A 23,516-nucleotide genomic window follows, 5' to 3' on the forward strand; every position below is an offset into this window, starting at 1 on the left:
TGTTATGGACTGCCCGTTTGTGCTCCATGCTCCTTATTCATGTGCTGACATTAGAATCTCCAGTGGAACTGCTATTTGAAGATGGTTCAGTAGGTTCATGTATGGCTCCAAGTTCATGATGGAAGGACATGAAAGAATTTAGAGAATTTTCTTCCCTCTCACTGTAAGGATGTATCCAGGCATCACAAACCAGGACAGGTAGTCTCAGCAGACTCTGATCTACATGCACTTTGGCCTTTGTGGAAACTACAGGCTTTCAATAATAATGATGTGTCAAGGTAGATGCCTCATAACAAATACTGCTGCCCTGATGGGGGATACTGATGGAGAAGTTGTCGGTAACAGGGGGATAGAGTATAGTTATCTCAATTTTATACAAACCTAAAACTTCCCTTAAAATAGCCCTGGAGCCATACACATAAGATGAATTAGACTAGAATAACTAAATGGGCAAAAAAGATTTTTAAAACTGAGTAGAAGCCTTTTAAAAATTAGTAATATGTGAAATTCTTGTATTAGTGCCTAATATTAATATCAGTGTGTCTTTGTACTTATTAATTGACTTTTTTAAATGCACAATCTAATTTTTGCAATATATATGTATATATAAAATATTGCCTCAACTCAGTAATTTTCTTTACCTACTGTTTATTGGTAAACCACAGAAAAAAACTAATTATGTTAGTCTACAACTTTATTTTTCCCAGAGCTAGAGCTGTCAAGTTTCCTGTAAAGTGGTTTCTCTAGAGGATCCCTGTTACCACAACCCCTACCACACACATACACAGAGAGAGACAGAGACAGAGAGAGAGAGACAGAGACAGAGACACAGAGAGACAGAGAGAGAACCACAGTGACATTCTAACCTCTAGGCCCTGTATACCAACTACAGCCCTCAGCAAAATATTTATTTTTCCAGACTAAGAAGACTGTTGAATGAAAGAGGGTAGTTGCCTGTCAATAGATGTGGCTCTTGCTTTTATGTATTCTGAGCAAAGTCTTCTCTACTGCCAGAGCCAAATAGGACAAAACAAGTGGATGCTCCAGATGATTCTATGGGCCAAAGAAATGTAAGTAAGAGAAGTAGCTAACATGCTCAAGTGGTAAATATCATCTGAACACAAGGAAGGGGTTCTCAGAGTTATGTAGCCACAAGATGCCATTTGCTTTCTTGTGTAGCATGGTGGTTTGAATAAGAACAGCCCCCACAGTCTCGTATTTGATGCTTGGTCCCAGTTGATGAGACTTTTTGGGGAAGGACTGTTAGAAGAGGAGTGTCACTAAGTGGGGGGGGGGGGGCTTTGAGGTTTCAAAAGCTCACACCATTCCCATTCCCAGTGCTCGTTCTCTCTCTCTCTCTCTCTCTCTCTCTCTCTCTCTCTCTCTCTCCCTCATGGTTGTTGTATCAAGATTTAAGTTCTTAGCTAAATTAAGTTCACTGCTCCAGCATCATACCTTCCTGCCTGTTGCTATGCTCCCTACCATGGTAGTCATGGACTCTAAACTTCTGAGACAGTAAGCTCCAATAAACTCTTCTGTAAGCCTTGGTTATGGTGTCTCATCACAGCACTAGAAAAGTAGACATGAGGTTTCTTCCTTTGGCCATTGTCGGTTACAGACCAAGCAGCATGCTCACAAGAGTATTGGAGAAATTAATAATTGTGAGGCTGTCTGGACTCTATACAGATTGACTCTGTATTAGAAATCTTGTGATCCTAAAGCATGTATTTGTATGTTCTTACATCACAAAAAAATAGATCTAAGACCAATCTTGTACTGGGACCAATATTTCTGATCCATGTCAATATACACATTGTGAAGCTGGAGACTGAAGTACTCTTGATGGTATCATAACATAAATGTGATGCTACAGGACCTGCAATTCAATAGAAAAAGAAAGAGAACGTTGTAATTAGAAAAACCTCCAGAAAAGAGACTATTATCAATGTTTACTGGCTAAAGTAATTTGGCAAATTGAAAGAAAACAGCCTTCCCTTTAAGTGACAACCTTGAAGATTTCAAGAAAATCTGGCGACAATAGTTGTTCACTATTTATTCAATTTAATGAAGCCCAATTCCTTGAAGCTGTAACTACATTTATTTCCTATATTAACTTTACTGGCTTAATGATGCCTATTCATCTTCCTAAAATGTGTTCTGTTGTCTTTTTATAGGCTGGGCTTTTGAAGGAGTCATGGTTTTTAAAGTAAAATTAGGTTTAGAAAAGACAATGAAATGCAAAAGATGAGAGAGGGCTGAGTAGCAAGCAGGAGTGCATCAATAGCCCAAAACATCTCAAGCAAAGAAACATTATGATAAGTGCTTATGCAGTATACTACAAAAATAGATAATCTCAATGACTTTACCTCCAGCAAAGGGATCAGAGAAAGAACAGCAATTCTGTAACATATATCTTATTTGAGATGTAAATAATCTATATATACCACCTCTCTATAATGCTATATACAGTCATCATATTACTCTAGAGCCCAGCTTCTTAAACTGTGGGGCAAGATCCCACATGGGGGATCATAGATGAGTGTGAGCATAATGAATAAATTTGACAATAATATAAGATTTCTGATCATTCAACAACCAAAAATTTATTCAAAGTGAAATGCATAAGGAACCCAGGTGTTTCTAGAAGCATTCACCCCTGTAGCATCATGCAACTTCACTGCAGCCTTGCTTCTAAACATGTGACATACACTTTGCACTGAGCATGCCTCAAACCAGACAATACAACCAATTCTACCTGAAGGCCTTCTGTTCAGATTAGAGACTATTGTATGTTATGAGCTGCTCCTGTAGAAATGTAATGATTTAATTACATGAAATAAGGATGCAGTGTTTTCCTACCACTAGTCTCTTTGTATGTCAAATTACTGTATCATTGGATTTAATTGTGTTATAGTATTGATTTTTAAAATTGCTGTTTGAGTTGCTGACTCAAGTTTCTTAAAAAGTAATTCAATGAATTTTGGCTTGGAATTAGAAGAAGATTTCCAGCAATTTCTGAAATAACTCTAAATATATCTGCATTTTGTACTGTACATATGCAAAACTACATTCTTAGCATTGATGAGTATAAAAATCAAATTATTGATCAATTCTGAAAATGTTGAAGGTGCTCTAATCCTGTAGGATCAAACATTCAGCCAAGACTTGATCCTTTCTATGAGAATAAATAAGTACATTCATCTCATTACTATGCAAAATTGCTTTAATCTTTATAAATGTTCAAATAAAATACACATCAATCTTGTTTTAAAATCTATTCCCTTATGATTTATTATCATTGTTTGATGTGAATACCTTTGCGTTTTATATATACCTATATGTTCAAAGTCCTGTAAAATTTCTTGCGTGGGAAGGGATCACAAGTGGGAAAGCTTAAAAAGTCCCCATCCAAAGCACAGTGGAGGTCTGGAATTTCTCTGAGGGGGAAATGGTGAGTCAGAAAGTGCTCATCCAGAGGGAAACTAGTTTCTAGCAAGAAATACTTTTTCTCTTGTTTGATGTTTTGAGTCTGTAAAAGGTTGGGCTTTACGGATAGATGAAGGTAATAGACATTTGTGGGAAAATAAGTATCTACTGGCTTAAGTCACCCTTCCTTAATTAGTCTCAATTAATTGACAAAGATAAGTTAATTGATTGAAAAGTAAATTTTGGCTAAATTTACTTCTTTATACTAAAAAAATGCAAGCGAAACTATCTGGTCAGAGTCTCATGTATCTTCCCTTCCAACTCCATAGCTGTGTTGACTAACAAACAAAATGTGAGTATAAAGATATACCACCAAAACTCTGAAGTAGTGCAGAGTACTACTGAGTCTATGAACAAGCATTATACCAGAACATGAACTTTCTCGGGGAAACTGCACATACTTGCAGAAGTAGTCTAAGCCTTGGACCAAACTCATGATAGCTTCATTTTTCTCAGTCCCGTGTTTCACTTGAACAAGTACATGAGTACCTTGGATGCAGTCTCTCCAGCTGTAGTATGAATCATAGTGCCACATCATGGGTGCAGGTCCTTGCAATATAACTTACTTAGAAATAATCTTAGGTTAATATATTTAATTTCTCCAGCATGTTAGGTCCTACAAACATGGGAATTCCTTCAGCGTTATTACTATTTTAGAAATATTAATACTGTTATTATTAGAAGGGTCTTCAAGAAGTGCACTTTACCAGTAGGTAACTAAGAATTTTCATCTTTGTGAGAAAGACCTTGCTCTGTGGTAAAATAGATCTCAGAAGGTCCCAATGATAAAGACGTTCATGATATCTTATCTCTTATGCCATGACCACCAGGATGACTGGGGTCACTTTGGCAGAATTTCTCAGAATGTAGAACTAAGCAATTATAAAATGCTCTTGAACAAAACTTTATATTTTCAATACTTCATTGTAATGGTCATAAATTCCACAGTGCAAGGATAAAAAATTCACTTATGCCCTAGTTTGTTCAAAATAGAATACATTCACTCAACAGTATTTGTTAGTGAAATCTGAAATGTTTTCAACAGAAAGCTCCATTGGGTCTATAATGCAATCTATAAAGTGTTTGCCATGTATCCTTGATGGTCTAAGGCCCATCTCCAAACCCATGTAACACAGCTTTGCACAGGGAGGTAGAGACTGAATTATCCTTGATGTTTGCTGGCCATACAACCTAGCCTAATGGACTAAAGTCCCAGTGAAAGAACCTACCTCCAAAAAACGAGGTGGTTGGCTCTGAAGGAACAACATCCAAAGTTGATCCTTTGTCATGTACACCAGCACATACCCAGAAAGAAAGAGATCCCAGTACAGAAAACAGAAAAGGACAAAACTTCTAAATAAATTTTTAAAAATACATTAATTCTTGGACAAAACTCTAGAGAAAATAAGATAGCATTTTTAGTCTTCACTTCATATTTATTGCAATTCATTCTGTAGATTATTTTATGTCCTGGTGTGCTGGTTGGGTTTTGGTTTTTTGTTTGTTTACTTGTTTATTTGGTTGGTTGATTGGTCTTTTGTTTTATTTATTTGTTTGTTTGTTTGTTTGTTTGTTTGTTTGTTTATTGGTCAATTTGGTACAAACTAGAGATACCTAGGAAGAAGGAACCTCAATTGAGGAATTGCCTCCATTGGACTGGCCCATGGGGACCTTTTCTTGATTAATGATTGGTGTGGGAGACCCCAGCCCACTGTGAATGTGCCACACTGGGCAGGTAGGCCTGGGTTGTATAAAATATATGAACTGAGCAAGCCATGGGAAGTAAGCCAGTAAGCAGCTTTCCTCAACAGGTGGCTTCTTCCCTGCTTGAGTTCCTGCCCTTACTTCTCTCAGTGATGAACTGGGATGGAGATGAAGAAGCCAAATGAGCCCTTTTATCCCCTTGTTGGTCTCTGTCAATGTTTTATTACAGGCATAGGAAGCAAGCCAGGACATCAGTCAGAATGAATTTTAGTGCTGTCCCTTAGCTGAGTACATGAAAGTCACTAGGTGTGTTAAACTGTCCTAAGCTTAAGTGATGTTGAAGCATTCATGTGAACTTACATTAATATTTAATATTTATAAGTTTAAATTAATTTTTAAATATCTGTGAATTTAAAATAATATTCATTAACTAGGTTATACTGGGCTATGTAAAATTTCTCCACATGAATCATGATAGTGTGATCAAATTTCACCCTTTGGAAGAAATGGGAAAATTTCTGTGAGAATTAGTGAGTAATGTCTTTCATAAAACGGGTGACTTCTTAAGGTCTTAGTGAGTACCTCATGCCGATCTGCATAGGACCTAGTGAGTATTTGCAGAACATGGTTTGCTGAGCAAAGTTATTGCCTGATGGACATGTGAATGGCTACCATGAGCTTCCAGAATATTTAAGTAGCCTGTCTGCCCTCTTAGCAGTTTGGTTCTTTCCTGTTCTTGTTGGCACTATTAGCTTGCTTTTCTCCCCCGAAAAACAGCTCTGCTAAGCACAGATTTCTTTTAACTTTTCATACTGTGAATACATGCAAAGTAAATATTATTTATGACACTGAGAGAGAAGGAGATAGATTAGAGGTTTTATACACCAAATTATGAATTGACTAGTTTGAGATTAGTTGCTGTTGTTAATATCATTGGCTTTGATATGTGAAGCTTTCTTTAAATTTTTATTTGTTCATTCATTTTTGCTTAAATTGGTCAGTAATTCCGTTTCCTCGGTGATTGACTACCTGAGGCCTGATTCAGACAGTGAAGTTCTAATAGTCAAATTGGATTTGTCTGATGAGGGGCTTGCTCTAGAGTCTCTTTTGAAACATCTTTAGGAGGTTTTGCATGTGAAATAAAATTGAATTCACCCACAGATTTTCATTAAGTGCCTCAAGAAGGAAATAATTACAATGCCTGCTCATTCAGCCCATGATGTTACATGCTAGATCTAGACAGAGAAGTGCTAATCAGCACAGCCGCCTTGCTATTAAAGGACCCTTTTGAAAATGCTAACAACCATCACAATTTAAAATAAGTGAATCTATCAGATTGTCAAAGGTTTTTTAAAAATTGATAAAAATGAATGTTGGCAGGAGTGTGGAGGAAAGGGTACCCTCTGCAACACAAGCAGAGATGCAAATTAGCTCATTCTTTTGAAGGGCAGGCTGGTGGGATGCTCAAAACGGAAAATTAATGCATCTCCACTGTCAGAGAGGCCTGTGTCAGGAAATCTACCTGAGGAGTAATCACTCACTAGGGAGAGAAGCCTGTGCAAAGATGCTCCAGGCAGCATTGTTTGTAAGTGAAGAGATCTGAAAATAACCAGGTGTCTGGGAGCAAGTACTGTGAAGTCAAATTCAGTAGGAGGAAAGATACAGAGGGATAGTATGCCACCATTAAGGATTGTTTAGCACCTTCAAATTCAGCTGTATGAAAAGAGGCTTGTGAAGTACTATTGAGTTATCTATACAAATACATATATCATTGAGGTTATTTATACAAATTTGTTTAGAATCATGTTACACATGTGGACTCTATGACTGTGCTTGGACAAATGGAGACCACTGAAACAGATGCTCTACAGAAGGATGAATGCTATTATGTTGCCATTGGCTTTCTCCATGCTGGAAAGCAACTTTTCAAGAAAGTAGGAAGTATGCTAGGACAGGACAAGGGTGCCTGGTGACTTCCTGGAAATACAGAGACATGGGCTAGCTGCTGAGGCAAAACTAAAGGAAGAAAATACTTGGAAAGATTTCTATTTTACCTTAATATGTTAGTTCTAATCTCATTTAATTTTTCCAACTATGAAAGTAATAGTTACAGAGGAAAGAAAAGGTAAGGAAACTCTCCTTATAAAATATGTGCAAGCATGCATATGAGTGTATTCAGATGGATTCACACACACACACACACACACAAGCATATCTTGTATGGCTCCAATTTTTCTTTCATTGCTTAGCAAAATTCCCTGACATATATACCATTATATAAATGTGTTATTAGTTAACCATTTTATTTATCCATTTATTTGATAGTGCTATATGTATATAGAGAGACTTTTCATAATTCTCACCCCATTACCCTCTCTCATGCTCTCTCCCTCTTCTACTGAAACCATTCTTCTTCCCTAAGAAGTCACTCTCCTGATTTCATATCTTTTTGTGTGTTTCTTATGGTTCTTTCTAAATCATTGCTAATATAAATAATGCTTATAATATTTCCTGATTGAAAATTACATGCAAAATTCATGGATGACTTATTACATAACTCACAGTCGGATTTGCCTTTTTCATATACATTGCTGGTCCATCCAAAGTGTGTTTGAGTAACAAGCAAGATTTATTTTGTTATCACTGTCTTCTCCTACATTGAAAAACATCTTCAAAGAAATTAAAAATAATGAACACTCGGTATTGATTGATAAAAATGCCTGCAGACACAGAGGTGAACAGCTGAGGCAAGGCTAAAGGAAGCATTTTATTTCTTATATTTTGTTTTTTTTCCTCCATATCACCCAATCTGTACTGTAATCTATCCCATGTCAACATAAAAATATAACCCTCACCTCAAAAAGGATAAGAGATAGTTTATTCTAGAGTCAATCATGAGTGACCAGGAACACAGACTTAGGTTACGCCAAATTTGCTGTCCCCAATATGGGAGCGGTTTCAGGAAGTTTTTAGAACAGAACACAGATAATCATAAAACAAGGCACTTTTTAAATACACTGAGTAGGTGGTTTCAGAAAAGCAAAGAAATCTCACCTATAGCAAAATATGGCCTCAGATGCTCCATGATGACTCTTAGCCTCTTGGGTGGTGAAAACTAGGGTTATGTTAATTCATTTCAAAAGGTGCTTGTCTGTTAGTTACAGAATATTAGGTCCAACACAAGAGTGAGTAGGGAATGGTTATTCATAGGGTTGAAGACATCCCAAGATGAATTTTAATTAGAGTCTGGAACTTCAGAACCCCAACATTTCTACTTCGCTGAAGTTGTAATTACTCTCTCCATCTTTGTAGACACACTTCTGTTGTTGTTTGTTTTGGCTCTTTTGGAGGGTCTACCACCCAGCTCCCAAATAAATCACACACAGAGACTTATTCTTTTTTTGGGGGGGGGGGGCGTTGAGACAAGGTTTCTCTGTGTAGCTTTGTGCCTTTCCTGGATCTCACTTGGTAGCCCAGGCTGGCCTGAATTCACAGAGGTTGTGAGTTGTAGTTAGTAATTCCAGATAAGAGATTTCAGAAGCATTATCCCTCTGCTGAATCTTAGGGGAAAATATTTGAAAAGGAACAGAATTTCCAGGGAAAACTGCAGCAGTTGCATGTGTGACTGAAAAAGTACAATTAAAAACCACCCAAAGAATCAACACTATAATGAGAGAGAAGAGAGCCTGCAAACTGCACAAATTTTGCAAATTGCTAAGCTGTCTCATGGACTATTGGTCCTTGCCAAGTGAGAGTCCATTTCCACAGGTGCCTTGCCCCAAGAAAACCCATTAGACAGGTAGTCATATGCTGATCTGAGACTAGGCTGCACAGCTCCCAACAGAAGAGTATGTGAACCTTGTTTATGAGCTTGACTACACAAGATATACACTTGTATGTCTTATACAGCTTTAACTGGACAAGATATACACTCAAAAGCCAACACAATAGCATCAAATAAAATTCAGTAGCATATTTAAAAAAAAATCTGTAACCAATTGAGCTTTCCTGATGATATGCCAGAGCCCTTTGTACCATATGATCTTAGTAAATGTGCCTGTTATTTGTCATCTTGACACCAACTAGAGTCACCTGGGAAGAGGAAACCTGTACTAAGGAACTGCTTTCATCAAATTGGCTTGTAGACATGTCTAGGAAGCATTTTCTTGATTGATGATTGATGTGGGAGGGCTCAGCCCACTGTGGGCAGTGCCACCCATTGGCAGGTGGTCCTAGGTGGTATAAAGAAAGCAAACCAGTAAACAGCACTCCTCTATGGACTCTGAGCCAGTTCCTGCCTCCAGATTCCTGCCTTGTGTTCCTGCCCACATTTTCCTAAATAACGAACTGTGACAGGAAAGTGTAATCAAATTAAAATATTTCTCCTCAAGTTGGTATTGGTCAGTATTTTATCAGAGCAATAAAAGGCAAACTAATATGATTGAGTAAAAAATTATGAAAATCAATACATTTTTAAGTCTCTTTCTAACATATAAAAATTGAAGGGAATAAAATTATAATGTGTAAGTTATTCTGAAATTGATAGAGAAACATTACACATTTTTCTTTAGGGATTAAAATAAAACAAAGATAGCCTTAGTATGCTATATATTCCATACTGTATTAGAGGTTTTGACAAGTGTAATGAAATGAGATCAGCAGATACAAAGGATGCCAAATACACATTGACTGCAATTGACTTACTCTTATTTTAAAGCAACATTGACTTTGAAGTCTAAAGTAATCTACCAATAAATATGAAAATTATTACATAAGTGTAATACAGTCCTAAATAAAGGTTCATTTAAAAATCAAATATATATGCATATATATGTGTGTGTGTGTATAGCAATAAACAATTAGAAAGTGACCTTAGACATATTATTGCTGTTTATAATAGCAATAAATCACCAAACAGTAGTAAATTTAAGCAAAGATGTCCAAAATATTCATGCCTGAGTTCTGAAGAGAAATTCAAGTGAAAATAATGATAAAGGTAGTGTTCATAGATTGATTCCATGTTCTGAAGCTAGAAAGAGTTTGTCCATATTTATCTAAAAATTCAATTCAATTCCAACTAAAATATCAGTAGCTATTTTGTCCAAATTGACAAGATGATTCCTAAATTCAAATGTCAAGAGGCAAAACTATGAATGTGAAAAATATAAAAAGAAAAGCAAAACCTAAGTATTGTCAGGAATGTGAAGCAATTGGAACCACTAATTGGAGTGTGAGTGGGTGTACCATTCCAGAAGACTGCACTCCAGCCCACTAATTCCCCAGAAAGAAAACACATAATAACAGAACTCATCATTGCTCCAAACTGAAACAGCACAAATGTACACCTGTACTAGTATGAATAAGCATTTATGAACTATTAATATAATAAAAAATTAACTGCTGCATAACAAATGAAGAATCTCACAGATATTTTATTGAATAGTAGATGATAAAGTTGGAATATTGTCTAATTTTGTTCATATGAAACTAAAAAACAAAAAAAGATAATTGGTGGTGGTATAAGTTCTAATTATGAGGAAGTGTGTATGATGTGGAAGGGGGGGTGAAGACTGGCTCTGAGTGCTGGCAATCCTTTTGTAAACTTTTAATTGTTGACATATGATGTATATGTCATATATAATTTTGTGAGTAATTAAGAATCAATACAATTATTTTAACATATATTAAATCAAGAAAATTCTGAATAACTTAGAGCATGGGATCAGGCCAGCTCTATGGAATATTGTGATGCATTATCGATCAATGTTACTTAAAAAGACCATGGGAGTCAGACAGAGCAGTCAGCAATGGGAACAAAGAAACAGATCCCAGAATGAACTTAAATGCCAAGTGGAAATCTTGTGTTGTGGATATGTACACAGATGCTGTAATGTGTAGCAGTAGGTTTCAGTAGGCTGAGTGGGTAAACCAAACTGAAATTCAGCATTATCAAAAGGAAGGAAATCTGTCGAACAAACACTTAAAACTATAGACCCAAAGTAAAATGAACAGTAAAAGCTCCTGTCATACCTCAATAACAGAAAGAACTGATGTGTCCCATAGGACCCTTTTCTCTCTTTAAGATGAGTGGCAGTAGGCAAGAATAATAAAGTTTCTTATTATCTTAAAAAGGGTCAGAAAATTGACCCCATACCTTTTAGAGCAGAAAGGATCTTGATTTTGCTTTGGGAGAAGTTGGATAAAAGAGCTGAAATAGAATGACCAAGGTTCAGCTTCCCTCGGAGCCATTTCCCCTGTGATCACAGATGGCTGTGGGTGGCTTCTGTGAGTATCCTTGTGACTTCTCATCCTGTGGAAAGGTGGGAGTCATCATCCTGCATGCCCTTCAAAAGCCTTGTTGAATTGCTTTGGCTCCAAATATACCAAATGGGAGGTGTAGAGAAATGCATGGATCTGAGTTATCTGGTCCAGAATTCTATGCTCCATATCCAAGCTAGAGAGGCTTTAGAGGCCATCAAGGCTACGGAGAATGTGGTACACTCTAGAGGGAAACTAGTGTGACCACACAGAAGAGGCTGAATATATTCCTGGTCACAAAATGTCCTCTCAAGGGTGAAATACACTTGGAGTAGGTACATGAGAGACATTTTTAACTTTGTCTTGACATTCACTTATCACTGTTAAAAACTACAGTGCTGCTAAGGACTGGGCATATTTTCACCCACCACCCACCCCCAAATTCAGATATAGGACCAATAGGATGCTACTTGGAAGTAAAGGCTTGGGAAGTAGTAAGGTGGATCCCCTCTGGCTTTAATCAGCCTTCTTATAAGAATAGACAGAAGAAAGTAGACTTTTCTGTGAGCGCTTGCCACAAGCAGGGAGAAGTGAAAAGGAGACCTTCACCAGCATCAGATCAGCTGCCACTTTCATCTTGTACATCTCAACCTCCAGAATTGTGGGAAATAAAATCCTATTGTTTAATCCAGGCAGACTCGATCCTTTGTTAGGGCAGCGCACACCGACAAAAATGATGATCAGATCTTGCTCTGGGGAAAAATAAAGGCATAATGAGGTAGCAAAGGGTTCTCCATCTTCTGTATTCCCCAGACCTGTGTTCTACGTTCGCCGCAGCTATTTGAGTGACAGCATTTGTTTACATTAGCTGCCCTAGATTGAGAGCAGAGTGCTCACAGAAATGGATGACACTGCCGCTGTAGAAAGACCATCTTGTTCTGAAGGAGCTGTGTCTTTTTTAATTCTTTCTTTCTACTACTGGTTTTAAATAATGTTTCTGACAAGATCCTGCTTCTCTTTCTGTCAGCTGTCAGGGAACAGGTATTGGGCATTATTTGTGGGGCTGTAAATACATTACATGAAAAAATAATGATTCTTCACGAAGTCGGGAGCAATGCCTCCAGAGACATTTACCTAACATGATTTATGTAGGTCCGGGAATGAAGTTTCAGAAACTTCCAAATGGAAAGCCTGGATCATAAAATAAAGTCTCTGCCAGATCCAACTTTGGTATAGCCCCTGGACACATTTCCCTTTTACTTTTAACATAAAAGTTAGAAAAAACGCTTTTTTATGTTCAACTTAAATTGTTTAGTTAATGGTCTAAGAATAACTCTAGGGAGCACCCCTCAGCATAGCATGTTATTACTCCATTCTTCCGACTGAACTTGATGGATCTATCATGTTCTTTCTGCAGAAGCTGATCCGTGGGATTAATCATCTCCTTTACTAGCTAGAAATTGTAGACATTTAATGGATATATCTACATCCGTCAGTTTAATGAGTCTCATTGTCTAGGGTTTGAAATAAACTAATCACTCTAATGTTAAAATGTAATTGATGTTCCTCCTCATTCCAAGTTTTCTAGGTTTGTCTCTCCTGCATGCCTGGAGAGGCCAATTTAGTTTAAGCTGCTTTCTTCTCTTTCGTTCGTTTAACTGGGGCCTTGGAACTCAAGCACATCTACTGTTTGAGGTACAGACAGGTTAAACAGTCTCAGCCTCTTTGCTATGGCACAGCTTGAGTGAGCCACTTGACTTCTGCTTCCTTGGCATCACAGTAGGAAAGTCATTGTAGTAGGAACTGTTCTGTTAACACCACCTGAGGTATCTCTGGAAGCCTGGCATGTGTTGACAATAATAGGACAGTGGCATGACTGTGGCATGAATCACTGGGCAGAGAACCAAGGACATCAACTGACCTGATGGCAGGAGCTCAAGGCCCAAGTGGCAGCTTGCCACAGGAAGGAGGGTTGCCTGGTTGTCAAAGTTACAATAAACAAGTGGTACACAAATCTGAGTCTTAATCAGTCAGACGGGGTCTCTCTTTTGTTTTCAGCTGTTTGAATTTATGAACTTCCTGGCTGAGAATGTCATCTTCTGCTACATGGGCCTGGCTCTCTTCACCTTCCAGAATCACATTTTCAACGTGCTTTTCATACTTGGAGCCTTTGTATCCTTTGAAGAAAAATTATAGAAAAAAAATGGTTAAACCTTCTTTCTGGTAGAACTTGGAAGTCATCATACAAGTCAATATGACATTTGTACTATCAACATCAAAAGCATTATGCACATGCAAGTTTATTTCCATCAAATAACATCTTCTGGGATTGTGAAGTTAGCTCAGCCAGGGAAGTATTTGCCTTACAAGCACGAGGACCATAATTCAAACCCCCAGAACCTAAAAAAAGCTGGCCACAGTGGTACATGCTTATAATCCCAGTTCTGGAGAGGCAGAGACATGCGAATCTCCAGGACCTTCTGGCCAGTCAGCCTACTCTAATCAGTCAGTTACATGCATGCATATATGCACACATACCCCAGCACATACACACATACATACATACATACATACATACATACATACATACATACATACATACAGAGAGAGAGAGAGAGAGAGAGAGAGAGGGAGGGAGGGAGGGAGGGAGGGAGGGAGGGAGGGAGGGAGGGAGAGAGAGAGAGATCATTTCCTCCCTAGGAGAACAGACAAAATCTAGACCCCACTTTTAATACAGAGGGTACTCCTTCTGCAGGGTTGGAGTAGGAGGCAACCCCCATGAAAGCAAGTATCTGGCCAAAGAGACACTGAGCAACTGCAAATGTCCCAAAGAAAAGCCTGCAGCTATTGTCCATACCACTTGGGAAATGAGATGCTGCCTCCATCGGTCGCTGGCAGATGATCTTAACTTCTGGAGAGCTTGCTATCTCCATGTTCCCACTCTTCACCTGAATTTGGTGTCAGTCTTTCACCACTGGGATTCTGTTGAACTCTCAAATTTCCTCTGAAACCTAGATCTTAGAAAGAAGGAAGCTATCTCACTTCAAATAGCTTCAACCTGCAGAGGACAAGCTAGAACAGACAGACCACCAAAGAAGGAACAGAGATAATAGCAAAGCAGGGAGGCTTATGGCTGAGCTTCAGCAGATGTTCACTTATGAGACTTTGACTTTAGGGAAGTCTCCTGAAGTAGCAGTTGTATTATATATGTTGACAATCAGCTTTTCTCAAAATTAAATCCACTAAATGAAAAGGGATTTCTAACAAGCTTGCTAGAAACAGACACATGAACTGATAGGAAGTGAGATGGAAACCACCATCAGAAATATATTTATTCTTTCCAAAGAGCTGCTAGAGAAGCTAATACCATCGTACCGGGGCGTCACTACCTCACAGCTTCCAGCAACACTGAGAATAGAGTCAGTCACCAGCAACGTAAATGTGATGGGAAAATTTAGTGATTGAAATGGCATTGCAGAACCAACTTTCAGCCAAGCATATGTTCAAAGACAGACAGAGTTTTATGTCATCCTAGGAAGGAATTGACATTGAAGGATGAATTTGGTGAGCAAGTTAGACATAGATGAGTTGTCATGTTTATACTTGTTTTCTGGGTCATATCATAGAGAAGCAGATGGACATGGTATCTGAGCTTGCTCAGTCAGCCCCTCTGCAACAATGTTTTCCTCAATGTGTCCCAACAGCTAGCAATTTTTGTTGCCAGAGCCTGCAACATTTACCCGCTCTCCTTCCTCCTGAACCTGGGCAGGAAACAGAAGATTGCCTGGAACTTCCAGCATATGATGATGTTTTCAGGTATGTGACTCATTGTACTCTCATGCTGCTGTTCTCCCCGCTCTGCAGAGCACAGAAAGTCATGGGGGACCTGAGTTTTCTTAACCCTTGGACCCAGCACCATGCTCATCCCTCAGTGCTGAGCAACAGGGAGTGCTCATTCCCAAGAGAAGGGAAGTTAAAGGGAATTTACCGGTGTGGCCTTGAGTATTTGACCAGAAGTGAGCCTCAGATGAGCACTGGACTTCCCTCCAAGCTATCAGAGCCATTTCCATACTGAGGAATTTAATTACAGTCTGCTCAGTTGCATGTCCCAGAATATAGTATTGAAGGGTACCACCCTTCTCCCCATGCTTTTACCATCCATGCAGGGCTCCAGAAACTTCTCCTGGTTACCACAAAGCTAATCAGATTCATGTAGGCTCAGTTATTAGTTGAAAAAACATGTTAATTAAGCCCCAGCAGGTGCCCAAGTGGATCCAGGCTCTATAATGCATGTGCTCATTGCTAAGATGTGGACAGAGGCTCTTTTCCAGAAGAGAATACAGCAAATGACTGTTCTGACCACTGAACTATTCTGAGGGGTTGTAGTTGCTCTCTGTTTCTTTCCCTGACTGGAAACAGAATTCAAAGACTCTGAATGTATCTTCTACGTGTGTGCACACCTACAGCGCCTTTCAAGGAGTTCATTGGCAGGTCCATGACATTAAAGTGAAAAAATCTGCCAGCAGAACAGTACCAAGACAGTTGCGGCACCTAGGAAAACATGAACAAAGTGAGGGAAACCAATATGGATTGATATGCATTGTTTGCTGCTTATAATTCACCAGTCCTCAGACACTAATATTAAGTTGTTTTGTGCATAGGATCTCTCACAGCTTAAGTAATTAGGCCAAGGACAAAAGCATTTACAATCCAGACTTCACCTCAATGCCAACCACGTGTTTTGAAGTTCACATTTTAAAAATCATTTCATTATTTTATGAGTGTGGGTGTTTTGTCTTGTCTGTATATGTGTCTATACCCCAAAGGTGTGCTTAGTGCCTATGGAGGCCAGAAGAGAGTATCAGATCCCCTGCAACCAGAGTTATAGATGGTGATGAGCAATCATGTGGGTGCTGAGAATTGCACCCACATTCTCTAGAAGAGAAACCAGTGTTCTTAGCCACCAAGCCATCCCTTCAGCCCCAAAATTAACATCCTTTAAAGTGGTCCTGAGAGTAGAAGGTTTGTTCCCTCCTTGATTCTGTGCTAGCCTGGCCCACAAAGCACTTGGTGCAGCTCCCGGGTTTGGAATGAGTTGTCTTATCAAATACAGGCACATGGAGATCCACAGTTAAAGCTTATGCTTCATAGGGTCTCTGACAGGGCTTTCTAACACTTCCAGACATGCTATGCTGAGAGAGTCATAAAGAAGTGAGGTGTCGCCAGGCAGTGGTAGTGAATGCCTTCAATCCCAGCACTTGGGAGGCAGAGCCAGGTGGATCTCTGTGAGTTCGAGGCCAGCCTGGTCTATAGAGCAAGATCCAGGACAGGCACCAAAACTACACAGAGAAACCCTGACTCAAAAAGCAAAACAACAACAAAGAAGAAGGTGAATTGTCAAATTGACAGTGATCTGTGACTGAAGGCAGCATTGAACCTTGACATTGTGCTACTTCTCTTGTGGGAAAGTAAAGGTAACCTTATTTACTTAAAACTTGAAAGCCAGTACTGGGGTGCGAAGTGTTTCCCATCCAAACATCCATAGCTTTCTTATCAGTATCTTATTTAGAAAGCTTGGCATTTGATTTCAGGCATTGTTTTATTAGACAAAGATGTTTTAGTAATAAGCCAAGATTGTAGACACGTGTGCAAACTCTTTGCCCAAATGGCCACCTGGCTTGATGGCTTCTTTGCAATTTGGCAATGTATACATTTGCTTAGCTATAGGACTGGAGCTGCAGAAAAACAAGCAAACAAACCTTAGTAGAGAGGCCACCAATGTGGTATATTCAGACAAGGACTGAGAAAAGTCCATAATTTGATGGTGTCTTCATGATATTCTTTTTTTTTTTGAACCCTTTCTTTGATAAGTTCACATATGCATATAATAAATTTTGGGTCCTTTTTACCTCCCATTGCTCTCTGTCCTCCCCCCCTCCTCTCCACTAAAATTCCTTCTCTTTCTAACAAGTCTCCTTACCCCTTTTGAGTCTTTTTTATTTAGCTTTTAATGACATAAGAGGCTTAATTGTAGTGGCTTGCATGAGCCTAAGCAGAGGGTAATGTACTGGATCCTGGGCAGTTTATCTGTGAATTCACATGCCCCCAACAGTCATCAATGGTCCATAGTCCCTTGGTGGGGGAAGGCAGCTTGGTATACAATCCAATGAACCCACACTTGGTAAAATGGTGATGGACTCAGTCTTATGCAGATCTTGTGCAGGTAACCACAGTAAAGATGAGTTCATGTGTTCAACAACTAGGTCAGGTCCAGAAGACATACAACACTCTTCCCCATCCTCTGGCTCTTACATTCTTCCTGCTTTCTCTTCCATAATGCTCCCGAGCATGAAGGAATTGACTTAGGGCTCCATTAAGACCAAGGACTCCACCGTCAATCTTTCTCAGCCTTCTAAGCAGTTGTGAGTCTGTACAATGGCTGCAGCTTACTGTCCAAAGAAGCTTCTCTGACAAAGAACAAGAGCAGCACTAATGGCTGGATATAAATGTAACTAGTCAGAGGGTAGTTGATGCCATGTCCGTTTAGCAAAACAACAGCAATAGGTTCCCCACTAGAGCCCATGACTGCCACAACCATGGGCTCACTACCAAGTTTATAGCATCAGGTATGAGTTCCTTCCTGTGCACCAAGCTGTAAATTCAATCATAAAGTGGTTGGTTATTTCATACTGGTCATGCCACTGTTGCCCTATCAAGCACATCTTGCCTTTCAGTTTGTTATTGTAGTTCATGGGGTCCACAGCTGGGTAGGATTGTTGCTGGCTTTCTCCCACAGTGTAATACATCCTGACACAGTGAAATATAGTCAGCATAGAGGAGGCTCCTAGATCAACTCCACTTGACTTCTCTGTGTCCTGTAACCCAAGCCGATAGCACCTTCAACAATGGGGTCTTATCATCGAGTTCTGGTGGGAAACCAAGAACTGCAAACCAAACAATATTCAATATCGTTTGGGGGGCTTCTGGGGCCTCCTTGACCAACAACTCATCATAGGGAGCTAGCTCACAGCTGATGCTACGTTTGTCATTTAATAGCCTTCAGCTCTAGGGGAATATTATCTATCCATAGTATGTCTACTTAAACCATGTGAGAGGAAGTGTGTGTGTGTGTGTGTGTGTGTGTGTGTGTGTGTGTGTGTGTTAAATGTTCTCATATTCTAAAAGGTAAACAAGACTCCTTAGCCCTGATAGAGTTGAAATGCTTGGTTTAATCCATGCGGGTGCTGGTTAGCTCCCTACAACAACAAATAGACTAGCAAATCTAATCAAGACACTTACCTATATGTGACCCTGATGTACAGAGAATGTTGTGAGTTGTCAGCATCTGCCTCATTTGCCAAGCACTGGCTGAAAGGAATCTGAGCAATATAGAGATTAAGTTGCTTCTACATGTTTTTAATAATAATTTTCTTACAAGTGAATAATATTCATAGTATTGCTTGGTATAGTAGAAAAATACTGAAGTTCCCATTAAACAGCTGGCCTCTTTTTCAAACATTTTTCCATGTTACATAACTATGTGATGGGGCCCAATGATGCCACAAGTCAGAAGTCACATTTTGTCTTCCCAAAGCCTTTGAAACCCATGGCTGGGGCAAGACAGGCAGAGATTAACAGCCTTTGTTTCTTGGTTGTTATTTTGTTTCATTTTTCCCTTTAATTTTTTGTGACTGGACATAACATAAACTTTATCATCTTAAATGCACAATTATTAGATGCATTCCTAAATTGGGTGATGATCACCGCCCATAGCCATGCTCTTTTCATCTCATAAAATGGAAACTGTATGTATTAAACAAAAGCTCCCCAGCCCCCTCCAGCCCCCTCCAGCCCCCTCCAGCCCCCTCCAGCCCCCTCCAGCCCCCTCCAGCCCCCTCCAGCCCCCTCCAGCCCCCTCCAGCCCCCTAGAAACTACCCTATTACTTTCTGCTTCTGTGATTTTTCACTGCTGTGGTTTCCTCATTTAAATGTAATTGTGCTATTTTGTCTTTTGTGACTGCCTTGGCATGGTGTCCTCAGTGTTTGTCACTGTTGTAAAGTAATACAGAATTTCCTTCCTTTTCAGGTTGAATGATAGTCCCTTATGTATGTGTATAAATAGCATATATTGCTTATCCAATCATCTATCACTCTTGGGTTTCTTTTTTTTTTTTCCTTTTAGATAGTACAAAACAATCCTGCTATGAGCATGGGTATACAAATCTCTTTTAAAAACCCTGCTGTCAATTTTAAATATATATCCAGAAGTAGAATTGCTGAATTATATGGCAATTCTACCTGCTAATTATTTGGGGAACTGCCATACCATCTTCCATAGCAGCTGTAGTGTTTCATAGCGCCACCAATGGCGCTCAAGGGTCCTGATTTCTCTATGCCATCACCAACATGGGTTCACTTGTCTTTTATGGGAGCCATGCTCACTGTATGAGGTAGCAGCACATTGTTTTGATTTACATTTCCTTGCTTACTGTGAAGTGTTGAGCATCTTTTCAGGAACACATTGGCCATCCACCTTTTCACTCATCTCAAATCAAGTCTTGTGTTTTGGTCAACAATTTTCAAATATTCTGTTTCCTAGATATTGGCCTCTTATAAGATAATTTGCCAAAGTTCTCTCCCATTCCATTTGTTTCTGTCATGCTGTGCTTATATCGTCTTTTGATATGCAACATTTTTTTAAACTTTTCATGAAGTCTAGTTCGTCTGTTATTTAATTTTGTCCTCTGTGCCTTTGGTGTTCTACCATAGAAACCATTGCCAAATCTGATGTCACAAGGATTGTGCCCTGTATTTCCCAATGAAGAATGTTATAGTTTTAAGCTTTGCTTAGCTGTGGGCACATTTTGTGTATGTCTAATTTGGGAGTGCACCTTCATTCTCTTACACCTGAGTATCCAGTTGTCCCCTAGCATTTGTTCAAAACTGCACTTCCTTTTTGACTGATCTCGGCAGTTTTGTCAAAAATAATTTAACCATATATGTGAGAGTTATGTTGTTGTTTTATTCTGCCCTGTATGTGTGTCATTCACCTGCACCACACTGTTGAGATGACTGAAAGTGTGTGTGTGTGTGTGTGTGTGTGTGTGTGTGTGTGTGTGTGCATGTGTGTAGGCTATAGGACAACCTGTAGTGTCATTCCTCAAGCAACATCCAACCATTTTTTTTAACCACATCTCTCACTGGCCTAGAACTCACCCACTAAATTAGGCTGACTATCTAATGATCCCCAGGTAGCCACCTGTCTCCTCATCTCCAGCGTTGGAATTGCAAGTGCACACTACCATGCCCAAACTTTCTTTTTAACACAGCTCTGAGGATTAAACTCTACTCTCATGCTGTCCCCATAGCCATTACTGAAGATGTTCAACCCATCAAGTTTGTTAATAAGTTTTACAAACATGGAAGCTTGAGTCCTCTTATTTTGTTTTGTTTTGTTTTTTAAGATTATTTTGATTATGGAGGGTTGGGGAGGTCCCTTGAGATTCATATGAATTTTCTATTTTTGCAAAGAAAATAGTCATTTGGGGATTTGATAAACATCAGATTAGGTAGTATTGCTAATCTTAATATTAAATCTTACAGTTCATGAGCAGGGAAAAGTGTTTTCATTTATTCCTGATTTTGAATTAGTTTACCATTTTATAATTTTAATTTCATCACACTGGTTAATATCTAAGTAATTTTTTCCTTTTTCTGCTATTGTAAATGGAATTACTTTTATAATTTCCCTTTCATTTTTTTTCATTGTTGGTTTATTAAAATACATCTGACATTTGTGCATTAATTTTGCATCTTTCTCTTTTGCTGAATTCATTTGTTATCTGTAATAGCTTTTGTGTATGTGTATGGAATCTATAAGATTTTCTACATATAAAATCTTCTCAAGTCTGTGAACAGAAGTTATTTTACTTCCCTTATGACTTGGATAACTTTATTCCTTTTCCTTCATTATTTGTTCTGGATAGAATTCCAAGTACTGTGTTGAATGGAAGTGGTAAGTGTGGGCAGCCTTTTCTTTCTTCTGAACAAGGGGAGTTTCTGTTACCAGACATGATACTTCATGCCATTCTTTCACATATGGCTTTTTCTCTTTTTTTTTTCTTTATTATATTTGTGTTTTAATTTTACACATCAGCCATGGGTTCCCCTGTCCTCCCTCCCACCTCCACCTTCCCCCCCTCAGCCCCTCCCCTCCATTCCCATCTCCTCCAGGGCCAAGACTCCCCTGGTGATTCATTTAAACCTGGTGGATTCAGTCCAGGCAGGTCCAGTCCCCTCTTTCCAGGCTGACCAAAGTGTCCCTGTGTAAGCCCCAGGTTCCAAACAGCCAGCTCATGCGCTAAGGACAGGTCCGGGTCCCACAGCCTGGATGCCTCCCAAACAGTCCAAGCTATTCAGTTGTCTCGCTTATCCAGAGGGCCTGATCCAATTGGGGGCTCCACAGCTTTTGGTTCATAATTCATAGGTTTCCATTAGTTTGGCTATTTGTCCCTGTGCTTTTCCAATCTTGGTCTCAACAATTCTCACTCATACAGTCCCTCCTCTTTCTCAACAATTGGACTCCTGGAGCTCCACCTGGGGCCTGGCTGAGGATCTCTGCATCCACTTACATCAGTTATTGAATGAGAGTTCCAGCATGACCATTAGGGTGTTTGGCCATCTGATCACCAGACTAGGTCAGATTAGGCTTTCTCTTGACCATTGCCAGCAGTCTACAGAGGATATATCATTGTAGATTTCTGGAGACCTCTCTAGCACTTTGCTTCTTCCTGTTCTCATGTGGTCTTCATTTATCATGGTCTGTTATTCCTTGTTCTCCCTTTCTGTTCTTGATCCAGCTGGGATCTCCTGCTCCCCTAAACTCTCTTTCCCTCGAACCTTGCTCTTCATTACTCCCATTGTGGAGCAAGGGGAACTCTCTTCCACTGCTGGTGGGATTGCAAGCTTGTACAGCCACTTTGGAAATCAATATAGCGCTTCCTTAGAAAATTGGGAATCCATCTCCCCAACGATCCAGCTATACCACTCTTGGGATATACCCAAGGAATGCTCAATCATACCACAAGGGCATTTGCTCAGCTATATTCATATCAGCATTGTTTGTAATAGCCAGAACCTGGAAACAACCTAGATGCCCTTCAACTGAAGAATGGATAAAGAAAATATGGTACATATACACAATGGAGTACTACTCAGCAGAGAAAAATAATGCCATCATGAGGTTTGCAGGCAAATGGATGGATCTAGAAAAATCATCCTGAGTGAGGTAACCCAGACTCAGAAAGACAAACATGGTATGTACTCACTCATAGTAGGATACTAGATATAAAACAAAGATGACTAGATTGCTACACAACTCCAGGGAAGCTACCTAGAAAATGGGACCCTAGGAAACACACATACACACCTCTTAGTAAAATAACTTTAAAAGAAAGCCTATAAACTGGACCAAACGTTTTTCCTATATGAATTGAAGTCATTGTGTGATTTGCCCCCTTCATTCTGTTGATACAGCGTTGAGCCATCTTTCTGCTCTAAGAATGAATCTCACTTGGATGTGATGAAGAATTTTTGTAATGTGGTGTTGAATTTGAGTTAAGGTTTCTTCTTTCAATAGTCAGAAGGGATGTCAGCCCACTAGTTTTCTCGTAGTGTCTTTGCCTGGCATTGGTGAGAGAACAGTGCTGGCCTTAGAGTGAGCTAAGGGGTGTTTTCTCTTCCTTGCTTTCTTTACAGAAGTCTGCAAGATGTTCATTTTTTCTTTAGCACTTAGCAGAATTCACCCACGAAACAACCAGTGCTTGCAATTTTCTTTCTCAGGAGAGACTTATTACTGGTTGAATCTTCTAACAGTTATGGGTCTTTTCAGATTTTCTGCTCACCTTTAGTGAGTGTTGTTTTTCTACTCATTTATCCATTACATTTAATTATCCATAGAACTTCCTTAAAATTCTTACATTCCTACAATGGATGGTAATGTCCTGATTTTCATGTTTTATTTTATCAATTTGAATTTTCTTTCATTTCTTAGTATATCTAGCTCAAGG

The 23,516-nt window shown here is 39.2% G+C and overlaps 1 protein-coding gene across 1 annotated transcript in view; it reads left to right on the forward strand.

Annotated features, from left to right (window-relative positions):
* Slc9a9 (solute carrier family 9 member A9) overlaps nucleotides 1–23,516 on the forward strand; it is a 549,909-nt gene that overhangs the window by 320,432 nt on the left and 205,961 nt on the right. The window contains exons 11-12 of the mRNA XM_036193912.1: nucleotides 13,507–13,620; nucleotides 15,153–15,264. Of these exons, the coding sequence (XP_036049805.1) occupies nucleotides 13,507–13,620; nucleotides 15,153–15,264 (226 nt within the window). The remainder of the gene's footprint in view (nucleotides 1–13,506; nucleotides 13,621–15,152; nucleotides 15,265–23,516) is intronic.

Source organism: Onychomys torridus, chromosome 7 (genome assembly GCF_903995425.1).
Source record: "Onychomys torridus chromosome 7, mOncTor1.1, whole genome shotgun sequence".
NCBI classification, from domain to species: Eukaryota; Metazoa; Chordata; class Mammalia; order Rodentia; family Cricetidae; genus Onychomys; species Onychomys torridus.